The 24,430-nt window shown below is 38.6% G+C and overlaps 1 protein-coding gene across 2 annotated transcripts in view; it reads left to right on the top strand.

The window, feature by feature from the left end:
• PRKCA (protein kinase C alpha) overlaps positions 1–24,430 on the top strand; it is a 199,035-nt gene that overhangs the window by 3,579 nt on the left and 171,026 nt on the right. For both annotated transcript variants that reach the window (XM_034412652.3, XM_087886994.1), the window contains exon 2: positions 10,825–10,856. In XM_034412652.3, coding sequence (XP_034268543.2) covers positions 10,825–10,856 — 32 coding nt within the window. The remainder of the gene's footprint in view (positions 1–10,824; positions 10,857–24,430) is intronic.

The raw sequence follows: 24,430 nt of genomic DNA, 5'->3' as shown, positions 1-24,430 counted from the left end.
ATAGGAGGAGGAAGAAGTGTTGGATATGTTCACCACCTTGAGTTACTTGTACAAATAATAAAGGCAGGATAGAAATTAAAAAAATTTACATTACAGTTGAGATTTATAATAATGACAATGAGATTTATAATAAAATGACGTTTGAGATTTGTAATAAACTGGAGCTTGTACCAGTAGTCTCCACAGTTTCAAACTGTGTTTTCATTGTAAGAATTATGTATGTTTCTTGATGGATTCACATCTTATCCTAAGTATAGAAAAATCAAAGTATATAATCACTTTACTGAATTTAAAGGGCATGCAACACGACTTGCTATCTCATTTTCTTGTTCTAATGAGGCTCAGTCTAAAAGCAAGACCTATAATCTTTTTTTTTTTTTTACTTAAACATAGCTGTGGTGGATTTGTGAATTGGATCAGAACAGTAAACATGTTCGGGGAATTTTAAAATCTCTCCCACTTCAACCCCAGAAGTTACTTGAAACCAAAAGGTATTGAAAGGGCAAAAATACAGCATCTGTATTTCCTTGGAAAACCAATTTACAACACTCCATGTGTTAATAACTAGTAAAAATGACATGGTGAAAAAAAATGGATTCCCTTGTTTCTGTTTCAATTAAATTCCAAGTCCTTCAACTCTGTTTTTAAACAAAGACAAAAATAGCAGATTTATCAATTCATGCATAGTTTGCATCTAATTTATCAGCTGTCATTTGGCTTTTAGTCTTCATCATGTTCATTTACAGAGTTCTTTACTAATTAATAGTTATTGGAGGTCAGATCTTCATATTCTAACAATGAAACTAAGGGTTAATTTCTTTTTAATGTCAGTATAAGTTAATAACTGAGCATTCTGTATTTAAAAGAACAGAATGAAAGTTTCTTAATTTTAATTATGGTTTATTATCCTCGCACAAAATTGGTGATACATTGGGTACCAATCACTTTTGCTATGCTTTTTAGGCTAGGAAGAGCACTTACATGAATTAGATTTCTATTCATGATTTGTTGTTCTTAAAGAAGCCAGAATCTGAAAACTGTTCTGTTTTCTTGCTTCTTTTGAGAACAGTAAGCCAGGAATCCTATTAAGATAGTTATGTTAAACAGACTACATAGAGGCTTCCTAATTTGTTTGGCTGTGTATACTGAGGAAAGATACCACAGGTTTCCCATACTCTTAATAGCCATTGTAGAAAAAGACTGTGCTAGTCTGGGTGGAAAGAAATCAAGAAGAGTTTTGTAGCACCTTTTCTTGCTAAGATATTTTATTAAAACTCATAAGCTTAAAAGATGCATAGAGCATTTAGAGTCTAGACAGATGTAGGAGTTAATTTGGAGTGAGGCAGGAGGGAAGAAAGGATAAGACAGAGTAGTTATGCAAATACAGGTTATATGTCAGACAGATTACAAGTATTTTACCAATTAACAATTACAATCTGTTAAAAATACATTGTGTGTCCTGCGCTGGCATGCCCTGGAAAATGAAAATGATCTGATTTTACGCTGTCCTTGTTTTGAATCCTCATGTCAAAGTTGTGTCCGTTAATTTTTTTCTGCAAATTTTTTTCCCTTTGACCTACATAGAATCCAGAGGGACATTGCTGACAGATGATAGCATATGATATTTCACATTAGAAGAAGAGCATGTGAAGGTGCCTCTGACCGTGTGCGTGTTGGGGCCTAGGATAGTGAAGATTTTATTTTATTCATTTATTAAATTTTTATGCCACCCATCTTACTGATACAGCAACTGAGAAGTTTACAGTATCATAAAAAGTAAAAAAAAAAAAAAAAAAGATGAAGCAATTAAAATTAGGAGAGTTAAATAGAAAAGCTGATGTTGGGGAACTTCTCCATCAGCCCTTCCCAGTGTAAGAGGCCCCTGTCAGGGCCCCAGGCCAGGTGGCAGACCAGGAGCGTGGGGACAGATTTCACCTCCAGTTGGAGAATATTCCAAAGGGTGGGGGGCCATAGTAGCAATAGCAATAGCACTTAGACTTATATACTGCTTCACAGCCCACTCTAAGTGGTTTACAGAGTCAGCCTATTGCCCCCTAACAATCTGGGTTCTCATTTTACCAACCTTGGAAGGCTGAGTGAACTTTGAGCTGGTCAGGATTGAACTCTTGGAGTGAGCAGTGAGTTAGCCTGTAGTACTGCATTCTAACCACTGCGCCATCACAGCTCAGTAGAGAAAGCTCTGCTCTTGGAACCCCCCCCCCCCCAGCTGAAGTTATTTGGCAGGTGAGATATAAGTAGGCTGTTCCACTGGAATGAGTGAGTGAGCTACTCTCATTTGGATTAGATGTTGGGCCCCACATGCTGTTTCTTGATGCATTGTATGGCAAACCTCAATGTGAAGAGTGTGTGTGTGTTCCCGCTGCATTTTCTCTCTGTCTAGTTGTTTTCTCTCTCTCTCCCTTAAATTGAGATCAACTCAACTTCTGATAAGTACATGAATGCATGTAGAGTTTTTTGGCAACAATTCAGAATAGTTTGCTATTGCTGTAGGGTGGCTTTTTACTCCTGAGGTTCCCTGGGGGTTAGGTCTATGTACATATGCATGTACACACTGCTTATTGTGGGGAAATACATGTGTGATATATTTAGGATCTTCATTTTCTTAAAGTCAAATGATTTGGCAATTGCCAAACAAGCAGTGTGGCCTTTTTTTGTCTTTATTAATGAAGTCAGTAAAGAACTACACTGAGTTTCTGTTACTGCACTCACTTTTGATGGAAGGGGGACTTAAAATACTTTCAGTATTTTACATACGTGTTTAGAATTATACATATATATTGGGGGGGGGGAGAGGAATTCTTAAGGTTTATTATGGTCTTAGAGTACAAATGAGACAAAACTCTCCACATAGCAAACCTCAAACCAAGAAATATATTCCACTGGGAAGTCAGAAAATAATATTTATTGGTTAATCCCAAACTTTTATCACGTAAACTAGGTGAAGCTATGCGGTTAAACATGTTTATATAGATTGTTGTATTTTAGTTGATTAACCATGGATTGCACCCAGACTAAATTAGTTTAACTAATAGCCATCAAAAGCAGTGATGCACCTTGTACAGTACTCTATATGGTTTTATAGGGTGTGAAATTTAGAACGGATTCAATCATGTAAGTGACCCAGCATACTTCTCCTTTATGTTCATCTTGCTAGCAAAACATGACTAAGTATTCACATGTCACTAACAATTTACATTCAGATCATCTTGCTTTTACAGTACTTGCATGTGGTAGTTTGTTTATCTAACGGCATTGCAAGATGATTGAAAAGTAGAGTTTCCAAGATGTAGTCTTGTTTAAACTAACTTAAGGCACCTTGCATTGAAGATAGTAGTACTCTCTGAATGGTTTCTTTGAAGACATTTTGAATTTAGAAAATAGTAGTAGAGAACAGAGTGATTCTTGTTCCATTGTGTGTGAGCATCCAAAAAATAGCTGTGTTTGCATGCTTAATCATAGTTTGTTTATTTACTTACTTACTTACTTAGGAGATTTATATTGCTGCCTATTCGCACATGGCGAATCAAGGTGGCTTACAGGAATATAAAAAAATGATATAAAAACAATAAAACTAATAAAAGAGAGAGTCATAGATAATAAAATAACCCCCACCCCACACCCCAGCGACAACACATCACACGAGCCATCTAATGGGCTCCATCCCACTTTGTGTTCCCCAGGCCCACTGGCAGAACCAGGTCTTCAGCGCCTTCCGGAAGAGTGTTAGAATGGGGGGGGGCATTCTAAACTCTGGTGGAATGATGTTCCAGAAAGAGGGAGCCACCATGGAGAAGGCCCTTCTTCTGGGTCCCACCAGGTGTATCTCCCTAGAGGATGGGACCCGCAACATTCTTTGTCTCCTTGCTCTGGTGGGTCAGGTAGATGTGACCGGCAAGAGACGGTCCCTCAGATAACCTGGTTTAACATGTTGAATAGTAAATATAGGTAGAGTTTGCGAAGACATTAAGCTAAAATCTGATTGTCTAGTTTGTTATTCCCTTCAAAGCCAGGTACTTTGGTCTGAATTGGGATCTATATTATTTAAAGATGATAAAAACAGGAGTAGATTGGATTTTCTCATATGTACAGTATATTCAAGGAAAACTAGTACATTATAGCTTATACACAGTTAAAACTTTGTATCCTAGAGATTTGTAATTGTGTTGTCTAGTAGAATCAGAATACAAAATATCTTGGGCAGAATGTCTGAACATCCTGAATTAAGGTAGAATCTGTCCCTTAGGGGAAAGCCTACAAGAACCACTGAGAGTAACACTACTAAATACAACAGATTTCAAAGAGAGAAGTGATTGCTCTATTATTGGCTATGTAAATTTTCTCCTCTGTATACTGGTTGAAAATACCCTGTATGGGCAGTGGGAAGAAACTAAAGATAAAGAAAATAGGAAAAATGTCCCTATTTTATATACATGGATTAAAAAAAATGTCACAAAGGAGAAAAATGACCAGCGATTTAAGAACTGGGAACAGGAAAGAAAGGAAAGGGTTATGCAGAAGTTAAATTATTCATTGACTGTATTGTCAAGTACAGAGGGATAATTAATGCATTTTAAAAGCTACAGTACTTTGATGTTACATTATGAGGAAATTCTTCTTGTACAACTTGATTTATATATTGCTAAATTTGTATTCCACCTTTACTTCACAAGCTCAAAGTAGTATTTATATTAGCTCTGCCTCTCTTCTTGGAGCAAATAGGTTAAATGGGGAGAAAGAGAATGAGAGACAGAAACAGAGAATATGCTGAGCTCAAAATTGGCGAGTTTCATGGTTTTGAAGCAGGTTGCTTTAGTTTAGTCCATATTTCCCTCTCTTTGACTTGTGTTTCTGTGTTAGCAGTGAAGAAGTCATATATACATTCTTCAAAGCTTTCTTTACGGTTTATAGGAGAAAATATCTGCCCACTGAATTAGAAGATCTTATCTCAGAAGACATTTAATTGCAACAGTTTATCAAGGATGCTAGCAATCATTATGTAAACAGTATTAGTAGTACAGGTTGTCCTTAACTTACAACCAGTACAGTTAATCAGTAGTACAGGTTGTCCTTAACTTACAACCATTCGTTTAGTGACCATTTGAAATTACAATGGCACTAAGAAAAATGACTTTATGACTGTTTTTTTTTACAGTTAACAATCATTGCAGCATCCACATGGTCACATGATTAAAATTCAGATGCTTGGCAACTGGTTCATATTTATGACAGTTACAGTGTCCCTGGGTCATGTGATCCCCTTCTGCGACCTTCTGACAAGCAAAGTCAATGGGGAAGCCAGATTCACTTAACAACTGTGTTACTAACCTAACAACTGCAGTGATTCACTTAACTGTGGCAAGAAAGGTTGTAAAATGGGGCAAATTTCATTTAACAACTGTCTTGCTTAGGAACAGAATTTTTGGGCTTAATTGTGGTTGTTTTGTTTGTTTCATTAAATTTATATACCAATTACAACCAATTGTGGTTGTAAGTTGAGGACTACCTGTATTTATCAAATATGTTGTTATTGGACTAAAAGAAGAGCATCTGTGATTTTAATAGGTTATGCTGGCTATTTTTTCTGGGTAATTCTTACATGTTGATTATTTTTACATTTATTTTTAAATATGTATTCAATGAATATTTTTTTTATTTGTTTGAATTATTTGAACCTGTGTTTCCCCAAAAATAAGACCCTGTCTTATATTTTTTGAACCCTGAAATAAGCGCTTGGCCTTATTGCCATGCGCTCAAAAGCCTGATTGGGCTTATTATCAAAGGATGTCTAATTTTCGGGGAAACTGGGTATTCAAAATAGGCACATTACAGAAATGGTAATCAATAAGCACACATTATTATTTTTTAAATTTAAGTCTACTGCCTTGAGGCAGTGGGTAGAAATCATGTTTTATTATTAAAAGCTTAAGTTTGACCCTGTGGTAAGGGCTAACAGCTGTTTTTAACAACATCAGTAAAGATATTTTTGTAGCATTATTGTTTGCACCTTCAGAGCTTGCTAACATTTGCAGAAGTAAGGATTTTTTTTAAAAAGTGGCTGAAAAGAATATTGAAGTCAAAAATGTGTGGTCCTAGTTACTGATAGGTAACATTAATAGGCACTGATAATCTACATTTAAACTCCTACAGTTTGCTCACAGAAATAAAGCCGACAGAAGCCTCTTGCACATATGAAATCTCCACCTTACTGTGGAAACATAATTGTTTACCATTCTGTGGTCTCTCAAAAATTCTTCCTTGCAGCTGGATTTAACTAAGTTAAATATCTCAGTGGGATTGCAATTGTTTTACTTGGACACAGGATTGCTCTTCCACCGGGACCTTTTCTCTCTCCCATGACCCCTACGTTGTTAGCTGCTGTCAAGTCAATGTCAACTCGTCTTGACCCAGTGAATGGTTGCCCTGAACTGTGCTCAGTTCTTGATGCCTGATCCTTGCTAGGATGGCACCAGGGGCCACTGTTATTTTACCAACCCTTCACCCTGCCAGTCTTTCTCTTTCGTATTTTCTTTCAACCCGACTAAGCATGAGATTTTTTTCTCTAATTATCTGTCTGTTTGCCTGAAGTGTCCATAGCATGATGTCTGGTCTTGTCGTTCGAGCTTTTGTGGAAAGTTTAGTTTTGATTTCCTCAATATTGACTGATTAGTTTATCAGGCAATCCCTAATATCTGCAGTATCCTTTGCCAGGTTTATTACTCAAAGGCATGTGGTTTAAAACCTCCCCTTGTCTTGTGCCTTTATTGTCCAATTTGAACAGCTATATTATGTTCTTGAAAATATCATGGTCTGAACAAATCAGATCTTGGTACACAAGGAAATTTTTCTATACTTAAAGAACTTGTTTAGGCCTTATAGAGCCATTTTTCCAACAGCATTTCATCATTTGGGTGCTTATAGTTTCATTGCTTATCCAAGCCAATTGAAGTTGTCAGCTATATATATATTTCCTCTCAGTCAAGGACGAAATTACTGATAATACCATTTGTTAGAATCTTTCTCCTCTTTCATTAAAGTGCAGGCCTATTTTGAGACTATGGTCCGTGATCTTGATAAGCAGATAGTTCAGAACATTTTCATATACAATTGGTATCATAAACATAATAACAAATTTCACTAGGCATGATCCTTATATCTTTTATAAGCTATGAAATCCCATTTTTGAAGGTTGGGGAACCATTTAGAGCAGTCCGTGAATGGGACTATTGCCCTTTTCCATCTGAAGCTGTTGAAGTCGGTTGTCACTTCTCATCTCTTTATTTTCATGAAAGCTTCAGTAGGGAAACCTGATTTTCAGGCCAGAGATACAAATGTGTAAGTCAAGGGATAGGCTCCAGAGAACTCTTAAACTAAAAAAATGAAAGCCATTGTTGGCTTTAAAAAGACAGGAGAAAGAGGCCCAGGAATTGAACCTCGGAATTGATATAGGGCAGTTTTTCTGTGTGCCACCATATATAACCACAAATAATGGTTGGAAACTAATCAAAGAGAGAAGCAATCTGGAATTAAGGAGAAACTTCCTAACAGTGAGGACAACTAACCAGTGGAATGCCTTGCCTTCAGAAGTTGTGGGTACTTCACTGGATGTTTTTAAGAAAAGACTGAACAGCCATTTGTCCATAATGGTATAGGATCTCCTGCTCGAGCAGGGGGATTGATTAGAAAACCTCCAAGGTACTTTCTAACACTGTTGTTCTGTATTCTGTTGTATGTATGCTTCATTAACCAAAGTCTGAGTGGAATGTGGAGCTAAGAGAAAGTTTTATGGGTATTCCTAGAGGATGCTCTTCTGACCATCTGTATATGTAGTATATCCATATATTTGACGTGGTCCAATGAGATGCAGGAACCCAGAATCTGATAGCTTGTGGTTAATAAAAAGCTTTAAGTTTAATACATTTTAGTTCCAGATGATAGTTTCTCTACTAGAGAAGTAGATTTGGGCATAGAGTGACTCTTAAGTAATTATGAAGCATATACCTCAGATATTTATAATGATCATTGAGCTATCAAGTAGTAGTATTTTTGAGACAGGTTAAGGACAACATTTATGTGCTTTAGTTATTTTATGAGACTGCTCACACATCAATGACCAATTATGGAAGTATATGTCGTGTCATGACATATGTCACCATATGTCATGCATGGGCGTTTGCACATAATAAGAAATTGGAAAGTGCAGAGCAGCAATTATTGAACCAAAGTAACTTAAATTAAACTGGGCAGACTAGGTGGCTCAAGTGGCTAAGACACTGAGCTTGTTGATCAGAAAGTCGGCAGTTTGAATCCCTAGTACAGGTCTCCTGCGTGAGCAAGGGGTTGGATTAGATGACCTTCAAGGTCCCTTCCAACTCTGTTACTGTTACTAAATGGTTACTTTTAATTAAACCGAAATACAGAATGCTGGGATCCATGATTCCTGTGAGAATGAAATTCATGGAAGTTGTAGCGGCTTCAGCATCACCATGCCTTCCAGTTACACTTCCAAGAAAACCTATTGGTTGGGTGGCACATGGAAAGATGGGAGGGCCACATCTTTGCCTTCTTTCCTGCCTCCCTCTGACCCTTGCATCCAATCGAATGGAGGCTAGGTCTGACAGGCGAGTGGCTGCTTTGAAACCAAGACTAAAATTTGAAATCTCTTAATGGCAGTTGGTGGTGAGGGAAGGATGAGGGAGGGACTTGGATGCCTGCCGGCAAGGTAGCTCTAGCTGGGGGTCACTGGTAGTGGGTGGATGAACCCTCTTCCCCCCTGGGGAAGGGGGCTCTTGAGGACATATCAGGATGAGGAGCAGGGTACAATTTTCCTTATGGTCCATGACTCCCTTTGTTCCCCTTCTTCCCAGCAAAATGGCAGGCAGTTCCGCGGGTCAGCCAAAGAGGAGTGATTTCTGATGCTCCTTGCCAGCTTCCCACAAACTCAGTCAGTGGGGAAGCTGGTAGGAAGTCATTCTGCTGCTCTGTTTAGTAAGGAAATATCTCTGAAACGATGACCCAGTAGATGACTGGTGGCTTCTGTATGTATGTATAGCTCAGATTATAATTCTCTTAGTAATATATGATATGGCAAATTCTTACAAAGGCAACTGCTGATCATATGTGAGTGTCTACACGAGTGCTTTTTGTATTTTTGAATATAAAGAATAGAAGGTCTAGTATGAAAAATAATGTCTCCTGAAGGAGAGAAGATGGATAAGATTATAGGAAAACTCCCAATAATTGAATATCTTGGCTTGTGGAGCTCATATTCAGCTTTCCTAGAAAAGCTGTCCACTGTCTTCCATATATATTGACCTACAGCCCCATAATTCTGAACCACGATCAGATGCTAAGGGAATTGGAGTCTAATTTAACTAGAGAATGCCAGGTTATCAGAGTCTGAATGAGACACATTATCAACTTGGGTGTCCTCCTGGACACACGGCTGTCTTTAGAAGAGCATATGACGGCCGTGGCCAGGGGGGCTTTTTATCAGGTTCGCCTGATACGCCAGTTGCGCCCCTTTCTGGATCGGGATTCCTTATTCACAGTCACCCATGCCCTTGTCATGTCTCGCCTGGACTATTTCAACGCTCTCTACATGGGGCTCCCCTTGAGGAGCACCTGGAGGCTCCAACTGGTCCAGAATGCAGCCGCGCGGGTGATTATGGAAGCGACGTGGCGCTCCCATGTAACACCTCTCCTGCGCAAGCTGCACTGGCTCCTGGTGGTCTTTCAGGTGCGCTTTAAGGTGTTGGTTCTCATCTTTAAAGCACTCCATGGCTTAGGGCCAGAGTACTTATGAGACCGCCTGCTGCTATCGATAACCTCCCACCGGCCAATACGCTCTCACAGAGAGGGCCTCCTCAGGGTGCCGTTGGTCAAGCAATGTCAGCTGGCGGCCCCCAGGGGGAGAGCCTTCTCTGTGGGGGCACCCGCCCTGTGGAATGAGCTACCTCCTGGAATACGACTGATCCCGGACCTCCGTACCTTCCGTAAGGCCCTGAAGACTTATTTATTCCAGCAAGCCGGCCTAGTCTAAATGGTTTTTAATGGGATTTTTAAATTTTATAGATTTGGGGTTTTAAATTGGGAGGCCGATTGATTTAATCTCTTTTAATTATCTTAACTTTTGTATTGTATGTATTTTAATTTTGGCTGTTCACCACCCTGAGTCCCTTCTGGGAGAAGGGCGGTATAGAAATTAAATTAATAATAATAAAAATAATAAAATAGCCAAATATGACATTGGTGTACTTTGGACTTTAAAAGGTGTGAAGATAGTTTAATCATTAATTATCATACCATCAAAAGGAATCCTAACAGAGTGATATGAATCATTACACTGTCAAAATAATATTACTTGGTGTTTTTTTTAAATCAAGTAGTGCCTTCCAAGGAAACATGGATTTCATTTGACTAAATTGTAGCCCATTTTTAAAATATTTTTTCTTCTGTGGCAGAATTTTAGTAGAGAAAATGTTAGTAAATGTTAGTAGAGTAAATGTTAAGCTACTAGTACACACAGTATCAAATATAAGATAGTTTGCATTATTTCTCATATTAAGTGTACCACATCACAATGTTTCCACATCACATTGATATATCATTGTGCAATACTTAACAGATTTTCTTCAAAACTAAATATAGGAATTTGGGGGGGGGGAAATCCTGTTTTTAGTTGAAAATAAGAAATTTTAACAGCTCCATTTTGCTCTGATAATAAGTTTAAACATATTGTAGATCAGTATTAATTTAATATCAAAATATATTTCTAAGTCTTATCTTTTTTTCTCCTCCTTGCAGGGGGTTTGGAAAACAGGGGTTTCAATGCCAAGGTAAGATACAAATGGTTTTATAATGGTTTCTATTTCTGTTTTAATAATTAAATCTAGGTAATGTGTGAACCATATCTCAAGAAGGAATTAAGCATGTTAAAAGGAGGATATTAAATTATCTAAAAGGATGTGTATTGTTTAATCATTTATCTCATGAACTGTGAATCATGCACAAAAGAGTTTCATTTCAGCAGAGTTTCCTAAAATTAAATGTCATGTAATCTGCATATAGAGAACTCTTTAATTTTTCATGAAAAGAATCTTTGTGGTTTATTTTGGTAGAGAACATTTCTCTTGTCGGGAGCTGCTGTCTCTGTGTGGGTGTTTTGAAAAGTGGTTTCACTCTCTGTTGGGTTTCCTTTAATACTCCCTTCTACCTTTTCCCTCCGTTATTAATCGGCATCAGTTTTAGATTCATCTGGACCTTTGGTCATTGATTTATAGTTTGTTTATTTTGTGGCATAGTGTAAGAGAAAATAAACTATTTCAAAGCAGTAGTCATTGCTTGCAGCGAAGTCTTTTAAATCTTGGGATGGAGAAGGAATTTGTTTCTGTAAACTGCATTATTAACAGTAACACGAGTCATATTATGTACTCAACAAAGGTGAAGCATATGCTTTGAATATGAATATAAGAACTGTGCTGCCACACATCAGACTATAAATTCATCTACTCCAGTATGATCTATGCCAGACCACAGTAGCCCTCAAAGGACTTAGACAGAAGACTTACCTCATTTTCTCTTGCCTGGAGATTTTATGGATCAAAACTAGAAATTTGAAATATGTGCCTTGGCCTCTTTCCTGATGCCTGTAATTTTATCATGGGTATCATTTCCCTGAGATGGCTATGGAGCATTAATGTACTATTAATATCTCTAAGCAATATTCTTCCTGTTTATACTTTAATATTGTTATTGAATGTTGATTGTATAAGTTAGTGTTTTACCATGGAAACCATTTGTATTAGCTAGATGAATGAAGCAGCATTTAGTCTGATAATTTCATCCTGTCAGAGAGCAACTGATGGTAGCAGCTGAAAATTGCTACGCGATACCTACAAGATTTTCTTTTAAAGAAACCCTTGCCCTGTGATTGTTGATCTGATTATCAACTAGATAAACATTGTTGGCATGAACCCTTCCTGGGGTCATAACTACCACACCACAAAACCTATATTTAACGGTTTTGAAATTTGAGCCAGGAGATTTGAACTCTGATTTTAAAGAGATACTGAAAAGGCAAAGAACATTAAATTACAGTCTCTTATTACAGCTGATAGCTAGCAATATATTGTTGACTCTTGTCACACTAACAAAGGAGATGGTTTTCCTTGTATTAAATGTTCAGAAGTTAGAGAAATGTGGTGCCACTTTGTGAGAACTGGAATGTTCCCAGTTCAAATAGTTCCTTTGCAGCCTTAAATAACCTCCTGGTCATATTACCATCTCAGGAGATACGGGTAGTCCTCGACTTAAAACATTCATTTAGTGACTGTTCAAAGTTACAAAGGCACTGAAAAAGTGACTTATGAGTCATGTGTAAGTTTTTCACACTTACGACCATTGTAGCCTCTCCATGGTCATGTAATTAAAATTCATTTAGTGACCATTCGAAGTTTCAACAGTGCTGAAAAAAGTGACTTATGACCATTGTTCACACTTACAACCATTGCAGCATTCCCATGGTCAGTTCATCAAAATTCAGATGCTTGGCACTGACTCATATTTATGAAGGTTGCAGTATCCCAAGATCGTGTGATCACCTTTTGCGATCTTCTGACAAGCAAAGTCAATAGGGAAGCCAGATTCACATAACGATGTATCACTAACTTAACTGCAGTGATTGTTGTGGCCCGTCAGCAGCCTGTGCGGATTGTAGCTGACTCTGACAGCGAGGAGGCTGGTGTGGTGTTGCGCCAGCAGCCTGTGCAGCTGGCACTCGAGTCGGACAATGAGGCTGGAGAAGATGTAGTGCCAGAGGCAGGGATTCAGCCAGGGCCTTCAGAACCTCCAGAAGCTCCTTTAAGTGAAGAGGACGAAGAAGAGGAGCCTCTTCTCAATGCACAGGTGCGCAGAGCGGCCAAAAGGCAGGAGTGGCTCTTCAGGAGGAGGTTTCCTCGAGAGTAAGGCTTGGGGCTAATTGACCACTCCCTTAGCCTATGTAAGGAGGAACGCCGACTGGAGCAATTTGTAGGGAACAACTTTAGTTCACTCTACTTCACATTTGGATTCTCTGCAAATTGCTTCTGGATTTTCTGCCAACCTTAATAAGATTGTGATTACTTTATCTTTTGTTTCTTGTAGGCTGTTAAGAAAGTTTATTAACAGCCTTTGTTTTGAAAAACACTGAGTTATTTTAGTAAATTAAGTTTTGTATAAACTTTGTGTGTGCTGTATTCTTTGGGGTCCGTAGCTGGGGCAGAACAGTGATTCACTTAACAACTGTGGCAAGAAAGGTTGTAAAATGGAGCAAAATTCATTTAACAATTGTCTTGTTTAGCAACAGAAATTTTGGGCTCAATTGTCATAAGTTGAGATCTACTATACATTCTTTTTGGAACAGTTTGTCAGATTTGGTATGAATTCATTTCAGGTGCTATACAAGTGCTAGGTTTGTTCTGAGTACAGATATTCATGATCCATTAGAGAGATAATATTCTGCAGTAGTTCAGCTATTGAATTAGGGCAGGAAGATTCAAGTTTTGATCCACCTCTAACCATAGAGACTCACTGGTTCTCTTTGAGCTAGTTACACTTTCTCAGTTCGGTGTTGTTACTGTGGTAAGAAAAAATGATATGTATGTGCATGTGTATGCAAGTATGCCTCTTGAGCACATTGAATGAAACATGGGATATAAATTTAATAAATCAAATAGGTAAAATGAGGGAGGTTCTTCCACACAAACTTTCTAATGAAAGCATGCAATTGGGCACGTTTATTCATTCATTATCATGCACTTCAGCCACTTTGAACATTTGGATTGTAAATATTAAATTTGTAAACATGGCCTTTATACTCTGGAAGCATCTGATCTCAAACACAGGAAACAACTCCATTGGAATCTGTGCTTCAGGAAACTATTGGTGAAATATAAACAAACATCCAACATAAAAACCAAGCTACCATAGGGATTTATTGTTTTTATACTTGCTCCTTTGTCTGCTCCTAATAGTTCTGTATTAACTTATTTGAATCAGGGCTGGGATTTTTTTCTGAGACCGTCAGATGTGTTGGAGAATTTACAGAAGTCTAAGGCCAATTTAGTCAACAGCTGTGTTCAATTTGAGGCTGTATTCTGGTGAAGGGATTGACAACAAATGTTCTAGTTTTGCATCTCATAGTGTCCCTTGTCTCAAGATTTTCTATCCCCCGCCCCCAATCAACACAGTCCTCTTTCTGGAACAGTTTTTGACAATGTGGCGGAGGTTTTTTTGATAGGTTGGGCTTTAAATCCCCTGATTCTCTTGGCAAGTTTTGGCATTCAAGATATCTGGAGGGCCATTAAGTAGAAAAATGGTGCTAGAAGCTGTAATACTAGCATTCTAAACTTGGATAACCAAGTTATCCAAGGAAATGCGTAATTTAATTATACAACTGGCAATCGACTAAATTGCTTTGGCAATTGGTTGCCCCTCTTTCAGTATATACAACTGAAATACGAACATACTGTCAATCTTACACTTATGTGCAACTTTCAAATGCTTTATTTTCAATAACCTACTTTTGCATGAATTATTTTATTGATACCACTGTCAATTTTGGGAAGGTGTATTAAACATATAGTTTAAAATGTTGGTGGTTTGATTTACTGTATGTCATGCATTCTTTATTGGATATATTTAACTAACGTTAAATATATCCCTGGGGAAGGGAATAAAGTCATTATAGGTGATTTGTGTATTTAGTTAGAAGGAATGTTATGGATGTCTTGGCTTGGAATCTAAATTATAAGCAAAACTCTGCTAATGGGATATTTCCTTTGCAAGTAGAGAAGAGTGGTTTATTTATGAATACTCTTCCTGTATTGTTAGAGTATCTTCAGAAAAGGATTTTATGTTCTAACTGAGTCTTGCTGTGAATGTAAGGAATTCTTTTATTTATAAAACAGCAACAAGGATCCAGACTCTTCAGTGTAATTTTCCCCATAAACAGTGCCATTTCTTGCCATATTTAGGCAGCTCCAAGAGATTTCCAAACAAAAGTAAATATTTTCAAATGAAAATCCTATTTATTGAAATCACACCAGCCATTTAAAGAGTACAGGTCAAAAGCAATTCAGTAGTGATTATGTGGCACTGACTGTTAATGAGAGAGAAAGGGGGGGGGATATGTGGCCTGATAAACAGAGAAATTAAATTGAATGCAGGGAAGATTGTCCATGAAAAATCCAGCCATCCTATCCTTCTCAGTCCAACTTTGCTTGTAGCTGAAAAACTACTGGTTTTCATTACAGTGCTGTTATAGTGTAATAGTTACTGACAAGTTTTTTCCTTGTTGTCAAACAGTCCAGAAGGTTTCCTTCTTGGAAACATACATAGACTTGCAGCTGTAGCGAAGGCAGCATGAAATGGTAAGATGAGGTCAGTGTGAGGTGATATTACTTGAAATAGCAACAAGCAAGCAATGGTTGACTTATAAAACCAAGCATATCAAACGTTTATCCAGCACTTACAGTGTCCAAAGCATTTCAGGTATATTATTTCTGTAACCTTTACAGCAGTGAGGTAAGTCATCATTTGCTATCATAGAGATAGAGGAATAAGGACTGAAAGAGAAATTGCGTAAAATGTATGGCAAGAGCTATAAAAAGAATGTCCACAGTACTTGAAGACCAGATTGAACAAGCTAGCATTTTCTAAAATGTTTGGGACTACAAACCCAGACAGTGCATTGTGGGAATTGTAGTCCAATAGATTTGGAAGACATTGTGCATGTTGCTGTTTCCTATGGCAGCGCCTTTGTAATTTGTAAATGTAAAAATGCCTTGGGTGGAAGGGTAATCAATCAATTTTTCCTAGAGAAAATAGAATTTTGTTACTGTACTTTGCTACTCAGGACAGAGAAAAAAAATGATTTGAAGATACTTTTAGAAATGGAATTTAAGTACAGTTTTCATGCTCCCTAAACATTCTGTAAACATTGTGAGAAATTTAGAAGTAGGTGTTAAATAATTCAGAGTTATTGAAGCTGTGAATAATCTTAGCCCTCTCCTTGACCCAGAGCAGAGTTTCAAGGAACTGATCCATTCACCAACTCTTCTTTTCGTCACAGCTGTTGAAACTGTTTTTGCATCGTCAATCCCAATAATATGCTCTGTTTATCAATGATTTTCCTCATAATGATTTGAGAAGTAAATATCTGCTTTGGTATTACAGAATGTGATCAAATCATTACTCCCAAGTTTTAAATGAAATTTAATATTTAGAATAATCAGTAATTTTAAAAAAGAAGAATTATAATTCTGAGAAAGGAGGACATGTGTATTTTCTCCGAAAGAGTAGTTAAATAAAATTTACCTAATGGCGATTTAAGTGATGAAAATTACATCTTTCCCAGGAGAGCTTTAAATCAAATCTGTGCGGTGGCTACATAATTTCCTTGCTTATTTTGAGATCTTTTGTCCAATGAGACCTCTGTTATTTGGCTGTTTAAGACAGGGTTATTTTCCATCTCTATTTCTATTTGGAAAATGGAGGTGGTAAAAGGGCTGAGGCTGCACAAAGGGCAGTTGAGCAAGAAAGAGCAGCATATATCAGCATGTCTTGATGGTGTCAGAATGGAATAGCTACCCTAGATACATGTTAAAATGCTAAACCAGGGAGCCTGGTTTAGCTCAACAGACAGAAGCACTGTAATTTAACACCAGATGTCTGCAATTAAAGTAAGATCGAATCTCGCCAAGCTCAAGATTGACTCAGCCTTCTATCCTTTCTAAGGTAGGTAAATTGAGGACCCAGTTTGTGGGGGCAATAAGCTGACTTTGAAAAAATATACAAAAGTATGAAGGCTACTGCTTAACACACTGTAAGCCACCTGAGTCTCCGGAGAAGGGCGGCATATAAATCAAATTAAAAAAAAAATAATAATAAGAGGGAAATTGAAATTGGCCCTGTGTGCTGAAGGACTACTACTGGGCTGCAAAATGCTTCTTCCCCTTCTTCTTTTTTCTTTCATATTTTATTTGTATTAACAGCCAGCCTATAGATCAGTGGTGGGTTGCCCCTGGTTCGCACCGGTTCTATAGAACCGGTAGTAAAACCGGCAGGAGGCGCCACCTACCGACCCCAACATCATCAGAACGCTTCTGCGCATGTGCAGAAGCTCCTTCAGCAAATATAAATTCGATACAAAATAGTTTGTCATGATAGCGACTGTCTGAGGGCTCCTGGATTGGAGCTGAAAGGCGAAAGGGAAGCAGTATGCTCCCTCCCATATTGGGGTAGACCAGGTACTTCAAGAAAGCAAGAAAAAACACTATAGTCAAGAACCAGCCATTTACAACTTAGGGCAGTGATGGCAAACCTTTTTGCCATCACGTGCCAAAAGCGGGGGGAGCGCGGGGGGGGGTCGTGTGTGCATGTGCCCACACCCATAATGCAATGCCCCCCATGCGTCCCACCCCGCGATGGCCTGCCCCTGGTGCATGCATGCGTGAACCCCTCACACATGCGTGCATGACCCTCCTGCGCCCCGTTTTGGGCCTAAGAGGCCTCCCTGAAGCCTCCGGAGGCCAGAAACAGCCCATTTCTGGACTTCTAGAAGGCCCAATTTTCACCCCCTCAGAGCCTCCATGTGAGCCCTGTACTTACCTGGCATCCAAAACAGGCCATGTGAAGACTCCTGGGAGGGGGGGGTGTGGGCATGGCCAGCCCAAAATCAGCTGGCCGGCGCGCACACATGCACAGTGAAAGAGACCTAGGGCAACAGCTTGTGTGCCCACAGAGATGGCTTTGTGTGCCACCTGTGGCACACGTGCCATAGGTTCGCCATTATGGGCTTAGGGTGTCCTCTGATCTGTTTCGGCCTTTAAATCTTGACCATAACTCTGTTTTTTGATTCTCTCACAATAAGACATTTTTTGTGGCTTCTTATTTTCAGTTATCTATCTATCTATCTATCTATCTATCTATCTATCTATCTATCTATCTACCTACCTATCTATCATTAAGCATTTATGTTTTGCATTACACTATATCTTGGCAAAACCCTAGCAGCCTTTTACCCCATGTAAAACAGTGACATTTATGTCTGCTTGCTGTTAGGAATTTTGATATTCTGGAAGCTAAATTTACTTAAGCAACCCTTTTGGCCTTGCACTGCATAGTTTAACCCACATCTTGACAGCTTATTTTGCAGATCAAACAGGAGAACAAAGTGATTATGTGATTAATGACATGTATTTAAGTACAAATTATATGAAGCATGACAAAGAAATTACTGGGAATTAAATTAAATGTGTATTCAGTCTTTTTCATGAAAAGAACATGAATACTTTGTATGCTATAAAAATAAATTAATAATAGGCATGGTGTTTTGCTTCCTTTTACTGTATATTTTTATATATACACTTTTATTTCTCTTGGTTTCATTTTGGAGAACAGTGGAATTCATTGGAGAATTGAGAGGCATTCATAGTATTAGCTTCTCTGCCTCAAACCTAACCAGGAGTATTAATATAATAATGGCTGGAGAACTGTTCAACTTCAATAAATGTGAATTGCTATGATTTACAATATATTAAAAATATTCTTGGATATATTTGAGTGGCTGAGAAGAAAGTTTATATATATTTTTTTTAAGTAGTGCCAGGAGAACTAGAATAAATGTCAAATACAAAGTGAAAGAGTGCATTTGTTTGCTTTAGAGAGGGTTTACAGACATTCCCTTAAAGGCTCATCAGTAAATTTTTCAAACTGAATAGAGGTTCATTTTGAGCAGAGCAGGTGGTGCTGTCAAAGTTTTGTCCCAGTGTCTGGAGGATGAAGAGGTCTAGACGGAACGACAGGCTGAACCTTAGCAAGATCAGGTGTCTACGGATTTGTGGCCCCTCTGATCCCAGAACTGGCGGTTATTCACCATTGGCTTTAGGGTGGGGGTTGCATTTCCCAACTCGTAACTTGTATGCAACTTACAGCTTTTGCTTGAGGAGCAAGTGGCAACTGGAGAGCCTTTGCACAGCTTATGTGCCACTTGCAGTTTCTAGATTGGGAGAGCCTACTTCTGAGCATGCCTATACATGCCATAGTCACTTCCTCCTGGATCTTGCAATATGCTGTCCATGGAGCTGCCCTTGAAGACCATCCAGAATCTGTAATTGGTCTAGAATGCAATGGAGCCTCTGGTAATTGGGCACACTTTGGTATGCCTGTATAACACCAGCAGTGGACAATAGTTATCTTAATTTATTTTGAAAGTCATTTTACTGTTTTTCAGGAAGGGGAGAAAACTTTCAAAACAAATACCATTTTTGCCAGCTGCATTTGTTTCCATTAGACTTCTGGATTCAATTTGAGATGCTCATTATCACCTAATGATTTTTTCAACGGTACATGGCCGGTTATCTGAAACACTTCCTATGTCTGCCTTCTTAAGATATCTAGATCTTAGCAAAAATTGTCTGAAGTAGACTAATTTGAGCCTGATCACGTGTTCCTCTAGTGAGAACTCTGGGTTGATCTGTTTGATGTTCCATTCATTTGTTTTTTCACTGTCCACAATATTTTCAGGAGTTTTCTCCAATTCCAAAGTTCAAAAGGGTTGAACCTTTGCTTCCATTCAGTGCCACAGGGAATATCGTGTCTTGCATGATTCTAATCTTGGTATATCTTTTCCATATCTTGGTATATCTTTTCCATATCTTTTCCAAGGCCTTCTTGGCTGATCTACCAAGGGCTGGTCTGCAGCATATTTCTTGATTGTTTGTTCCTTTACTAGTAGTACTACTAGTGTTGATGATTGATCCTAAAAGGCAGAAGTTATCTATTACTTCTATATTTTCAGTGTTCTGAAGCTGGTTGTTCTACCTATTGTCATCAGTTTGATCTTCTTTTTATTTAATTTTAGTCCCATATTTTTACTGTGCTTCTTAACATTTACTACTAGGGCTTACAGTTGCTTTGCATTATTTGTTATCACAGTAGCATCAGTAACATAGTGAAGGTTATTGGTGTTTCTTCCTCCAGTTTTAAAACCACACACATCTTCTTCCAATCAAACTTCCCTTAAGATATTTTTGCCATACAGGTTGATAAAACAAAAGGAGAGAATACAGCCTTCTGTCACTCCTTTTCAACCTGGAGCCAGTCTCTTTCACCATATTGTGCCTGTGAATTTCTCCACCTCTTTTTACCAGTAATATAGTGGATTTGATTTCAGGTGAGCCTCAACTTCCAACAGTTCATTTAGTGACTGTTCAAAATTACAATGGCACTGAAAAAAGTGTCTTATGACTGTTTTTCATACTTATGACCATCCTCATGGTCATGATCAAAATTCAGACTCTTGGTAACTGACTCCTATTTATGATGATTTTGGTATCCTGGGATCATGTGATCCTCTTTTGTGACCTTCTGACAAGCAAACTCAATGGTGAAGCCAAATTCACTTAACAACTGCAGTCATTCACTTAGCAACTTGGCAAGAAAGATCGTAAAATGGGGCAAAATTCACTTAACAACTGTCTCACTCAGCAACATACATTTTGGGCTCAATTGTGGCTGTAATGCTACCTGTATTCCTTCTGGTGATGTCCATCTATAGAGAGATTGTTTTGGTTGCTTGAAGATGGTGTTAGCCATGAACAAACCATTGGATAAATTGATCTCCTGCTTCTTTTTGGATTCCTAAGCCATACACTCCAACTAGATTTTCCTCTTTCATTTCTCCAACTATGGTATCCCTGACTCCAATCACAAGCAGCACCTTTTGCTCGCATTGTTCCCTCGATTTCAAATTAATCACAATCATAAAACACACCAATCTGCTCTTTTTCTGTATCAGTGGTTGGAGCACAAAGGTGAATGATCGTCATATTAAAGGGCTGTCCATGAAGTTTAATGATATTGTTTGGTCGCTGATTGCATTGTAGCCAAGTACTGTCCTTGCTATAACCTTTCTACCTACGACAGCAATGCTGACCCTTCTTTGCTTTTCCTGTCCTGAGTAATAAACAATGTGATCTTCTGACTGAAATTGTACAGTCTCAATCTGATCCAATTTGCTGATGCTGAAGATGTCAATTTGCAGTCGTTCCGTTTCATCTGTGTTGAGCTTTCCTGTTGCTGATGTTTCTTACATTTCATGTTCCAATCATCTTTACAGCTTCAGATTTTCTTTTCCTGTATGGCAACATTAGCAACTAGACATCCTGAAAGTTTTAAATCTAGCCACTTTGTAAACACCATTTGTATTCTGATAGATCCTCAGGTCTTCCTCAATAACATGCTGAGCGCCACCTGATCATCTGGCACTATTTTGTCCCATCATTTTATATTTTCTATTCATGTTTTCTTGGTTAAAAACACAGGAGTAGTTTACCATTGCTTTTTCCTGCACTGTACGAATTGATGGTTTTTCAGGATTACTAAAATGGCTATCTGCCTCCAGCATTTTCCTATAACACTGCTGGCCAATATAAGCGCCTGCTTGTTCAGGGTGGTCTTCATGCCTCAGGTGACATTGCTGGGAAAATATACTCTGGACATACGACTTTCAACATTCTTTGCTCATTCCTCCCAGGATCACACCCCAACCCCTGCCTTGATGAGGCAGCACAACAGGACTTGCAGTTCGTGTGTGTGTGAGAGAGAGTGAGGGAGAGGGGGGAGGGGGAGAGAGAGTGAGAGTGAGGAAGAGGGGGGAGAGAGTGGGAGAGAGAGAGAGAGAGAGAGAGCGAGCGAGCAAGAGACCGCCTTTAGGAAATAAAGAAGAACCTGAAGAAGCTTCTTCGATGAGAAGCAAAATGTCTTCAAAGAAAAAACAAAAAGTCCAGTTGCCTCTTGCAAAACCACATTTATTTATTTATCTATTTATTATTTATTTATTTATTTATTTATTTATTTATTTATTTTGTCGCATTTGTATGCCGCCCAACTCCCAAGGGACTTTGGGACAACCATGAATGGATGACAGAATCTCCATAGACATTTAGCCTTTAGGAAAGCTTTGGTTTCTCCCCCAAGAATCATTGGCCCCCACGGAGAGGGCTCGCAACTTGATTCTGGATTCACGGCTGTCTTTAGAAGAGCACTTGACGGCCGTGACCAGGAGGATTTTTCATCAGGTTCGCCTGATCCGCCAGTTGCGTCCCTTTCTGGATCGGGACTCGTTACGCACGGTCACTCATGCCCTCGTCACCTCCCGTCTGGACTATTGTAACGCTCTCTACATGGGGCTCCCCTTGAGGTGCACTCGGAGGCTCCAACTGGCGCAGAGTGCGGCCGTGTGGGTGGTGACGGGAGCGACGTGGCGCTCCCATGTAACACCTCTCCTGCGCGAGCTGCACTGGCTCCCGGTGGTCTTCCGAGTGCGCTTCAAGGTTTTGGTTATCACCTTTAGAGCGCTCCATGGCTTAGGACCTGGTTATTTACGGGACCGCCTGCTACCACCAATAGCCTCCCACCGACCAGTATGCTCCCATAGAGAGGGGCTCCTCCGGGTGCCGTTGGCCAAACAATGTCGACTGGCGGCCCCCAGGGGGAGAGCCTTCTCTGTGGGGGCACCTACGATCTGGAACGAGCTCCCCCCGGAGATACGGAGGATCCCGGATCTGCGTACCTTCCGTCACGCGCTTAAGACCTTTCTATTTCACCAAGACGGCCTGACCTAAGTCTTTCCCCTTTTTAAATGGAAATTTTAAATTTGGTTTTAAATTATTGGGGTTTTAAATTTGTTCAGCCAAATTATTTAATTTCGTTTTAATCTATTTTAAATTTTGTATTTATATGTTTTATTCCATGGCTGTTCACCGCCCTGAGTCCTTCGGGAGTAGGGCGGTATACAAATTCAATAAAATAAATAAATAAATAAATAAATAAATAAATAAATAAATAAATAAATACATACATACATACATACATACATACATACATACATACATAATAAATAAATAATAAATAAATAAGTAAGTAAGTAAGTAAGTAAGTAAGTAAGTAAGTAAGTAAGTAAGTAAGAGTTAGATCAGGATGAGAGAAGATCCCTGTCTTGGGAAATGGAATGTGCATTTGATGGACTCATACAAACACTGCTTGTATGTCAGCGTTTTCTTTGTTCTTAATATCAGAGGTTTTAATTATAATTTGGGTTTTCCTTCGGCTGTACTGGTATACATCGTGATCCCATGAATTAGGTGGCTGTATAAATTTTAGAAATATATAGAACATAGAACAAAGAATAATAGGGTTAGAAGGGACTTTGGAAGACTTCTAGTTCAACTCCCTGCACATTGAGGGTCTTTATCCTGGGCCCATAGTTTGTAGTAGAGGTGGGGAACTTTACTCTGCTGGCTCAAGAATTCTGGGAATTGAAGTCCACAGGTCATAAAAGGACCATAGTCCCCACCCCTGGTCTATAGCATTATATTAGACAGCAAGGTCAATTTTTACTGAAGTTTCTAATACACAGTTTTTATCTCTCCCAATTTTATGATATTTATCAACTGTACTTCTTCAGGTTAGTAAGCAGTCCTAGAGAAGACTTATTAATTTTACTGATACCTCTGTGTGTGTGTGTGTGTGTATACGTACACACATATACTGGATTTCTTATTCCATTGTATTAATCAAGGGCTAGAACATTTTCATGCCTGAGTGCTAAATATTGTTTTATAGACCAATATAGTTTAGGGAATTTTTGTATAACTCTGTTAATGAGTAATAGAAACTGCTTTATTCTGTTAGGTTTGCAATAGCAGCAACCATTGGCTATATACTAATGAAAAGTTAATTATGTTTGAATTGTAGACTCTTATCTACAATGTTATGCAAATGGACATTCCTTGAACAAATACAGGACTCTTTGGTGAGCCCATGAACCTAGCTTGTTGGTTGCACTGAGTGGCTTCAAAATAGCATTCTCTTTTATAAAGCAACAGTGGTGTTATATTAGTAAAGGGTGTTAGTACAATTTGGCTTGTTGATAAGCTAATGTTTATAACACTGACAGGGATTGTTTTACAGTCAATTAGGAAGATGTTGCTATGACTGTTTAAAAATAGTTTAAATTATTGCTACAGGTGGAGCTGCGTATACCAAGGGATGTAGTAACCCTTCACCTTTGCCAGATCAGGAAGAACAGGCAGGTGCAGAAACAGTCATGAAAAGAGGAACGAACAGGAAGTTAGGTATCTTGAACTTTGTCCTCCACTGTACCTGAATACATAGATTGTCTCTGGTTTGTTGTGAGGTGAGCATACCTTTGCTGGATATATACACTACTCATGGTTTACATTAAGTCCGGTGGTAGAGATACACCCAAATTGTAGAGATGATGTTTGAAACTGAATAGTGCCCAGTTAAACCTTTTATTGCTTTGTTGAAGACGGAATGCAGTGTTATTAATTTCCACACCAAATTA

Source organism: Pantherophis guttatus, chromosome 2, assembly GCF_059756535.1.
Source record: "Pantherophis guttatus breed Tessera chromosome 2, ASM5975653v1, whole genome shotgun sequence".
Lineage (NCBI taxonomy): Eukaryota > Metazoa > Chordata > Lepidosauria > Squamata > Colubridae > Pantherophis > Pantherophis guttatus.
This window is presented reverse-complemented; position numbering and strand designations above follow the sequence as displayed.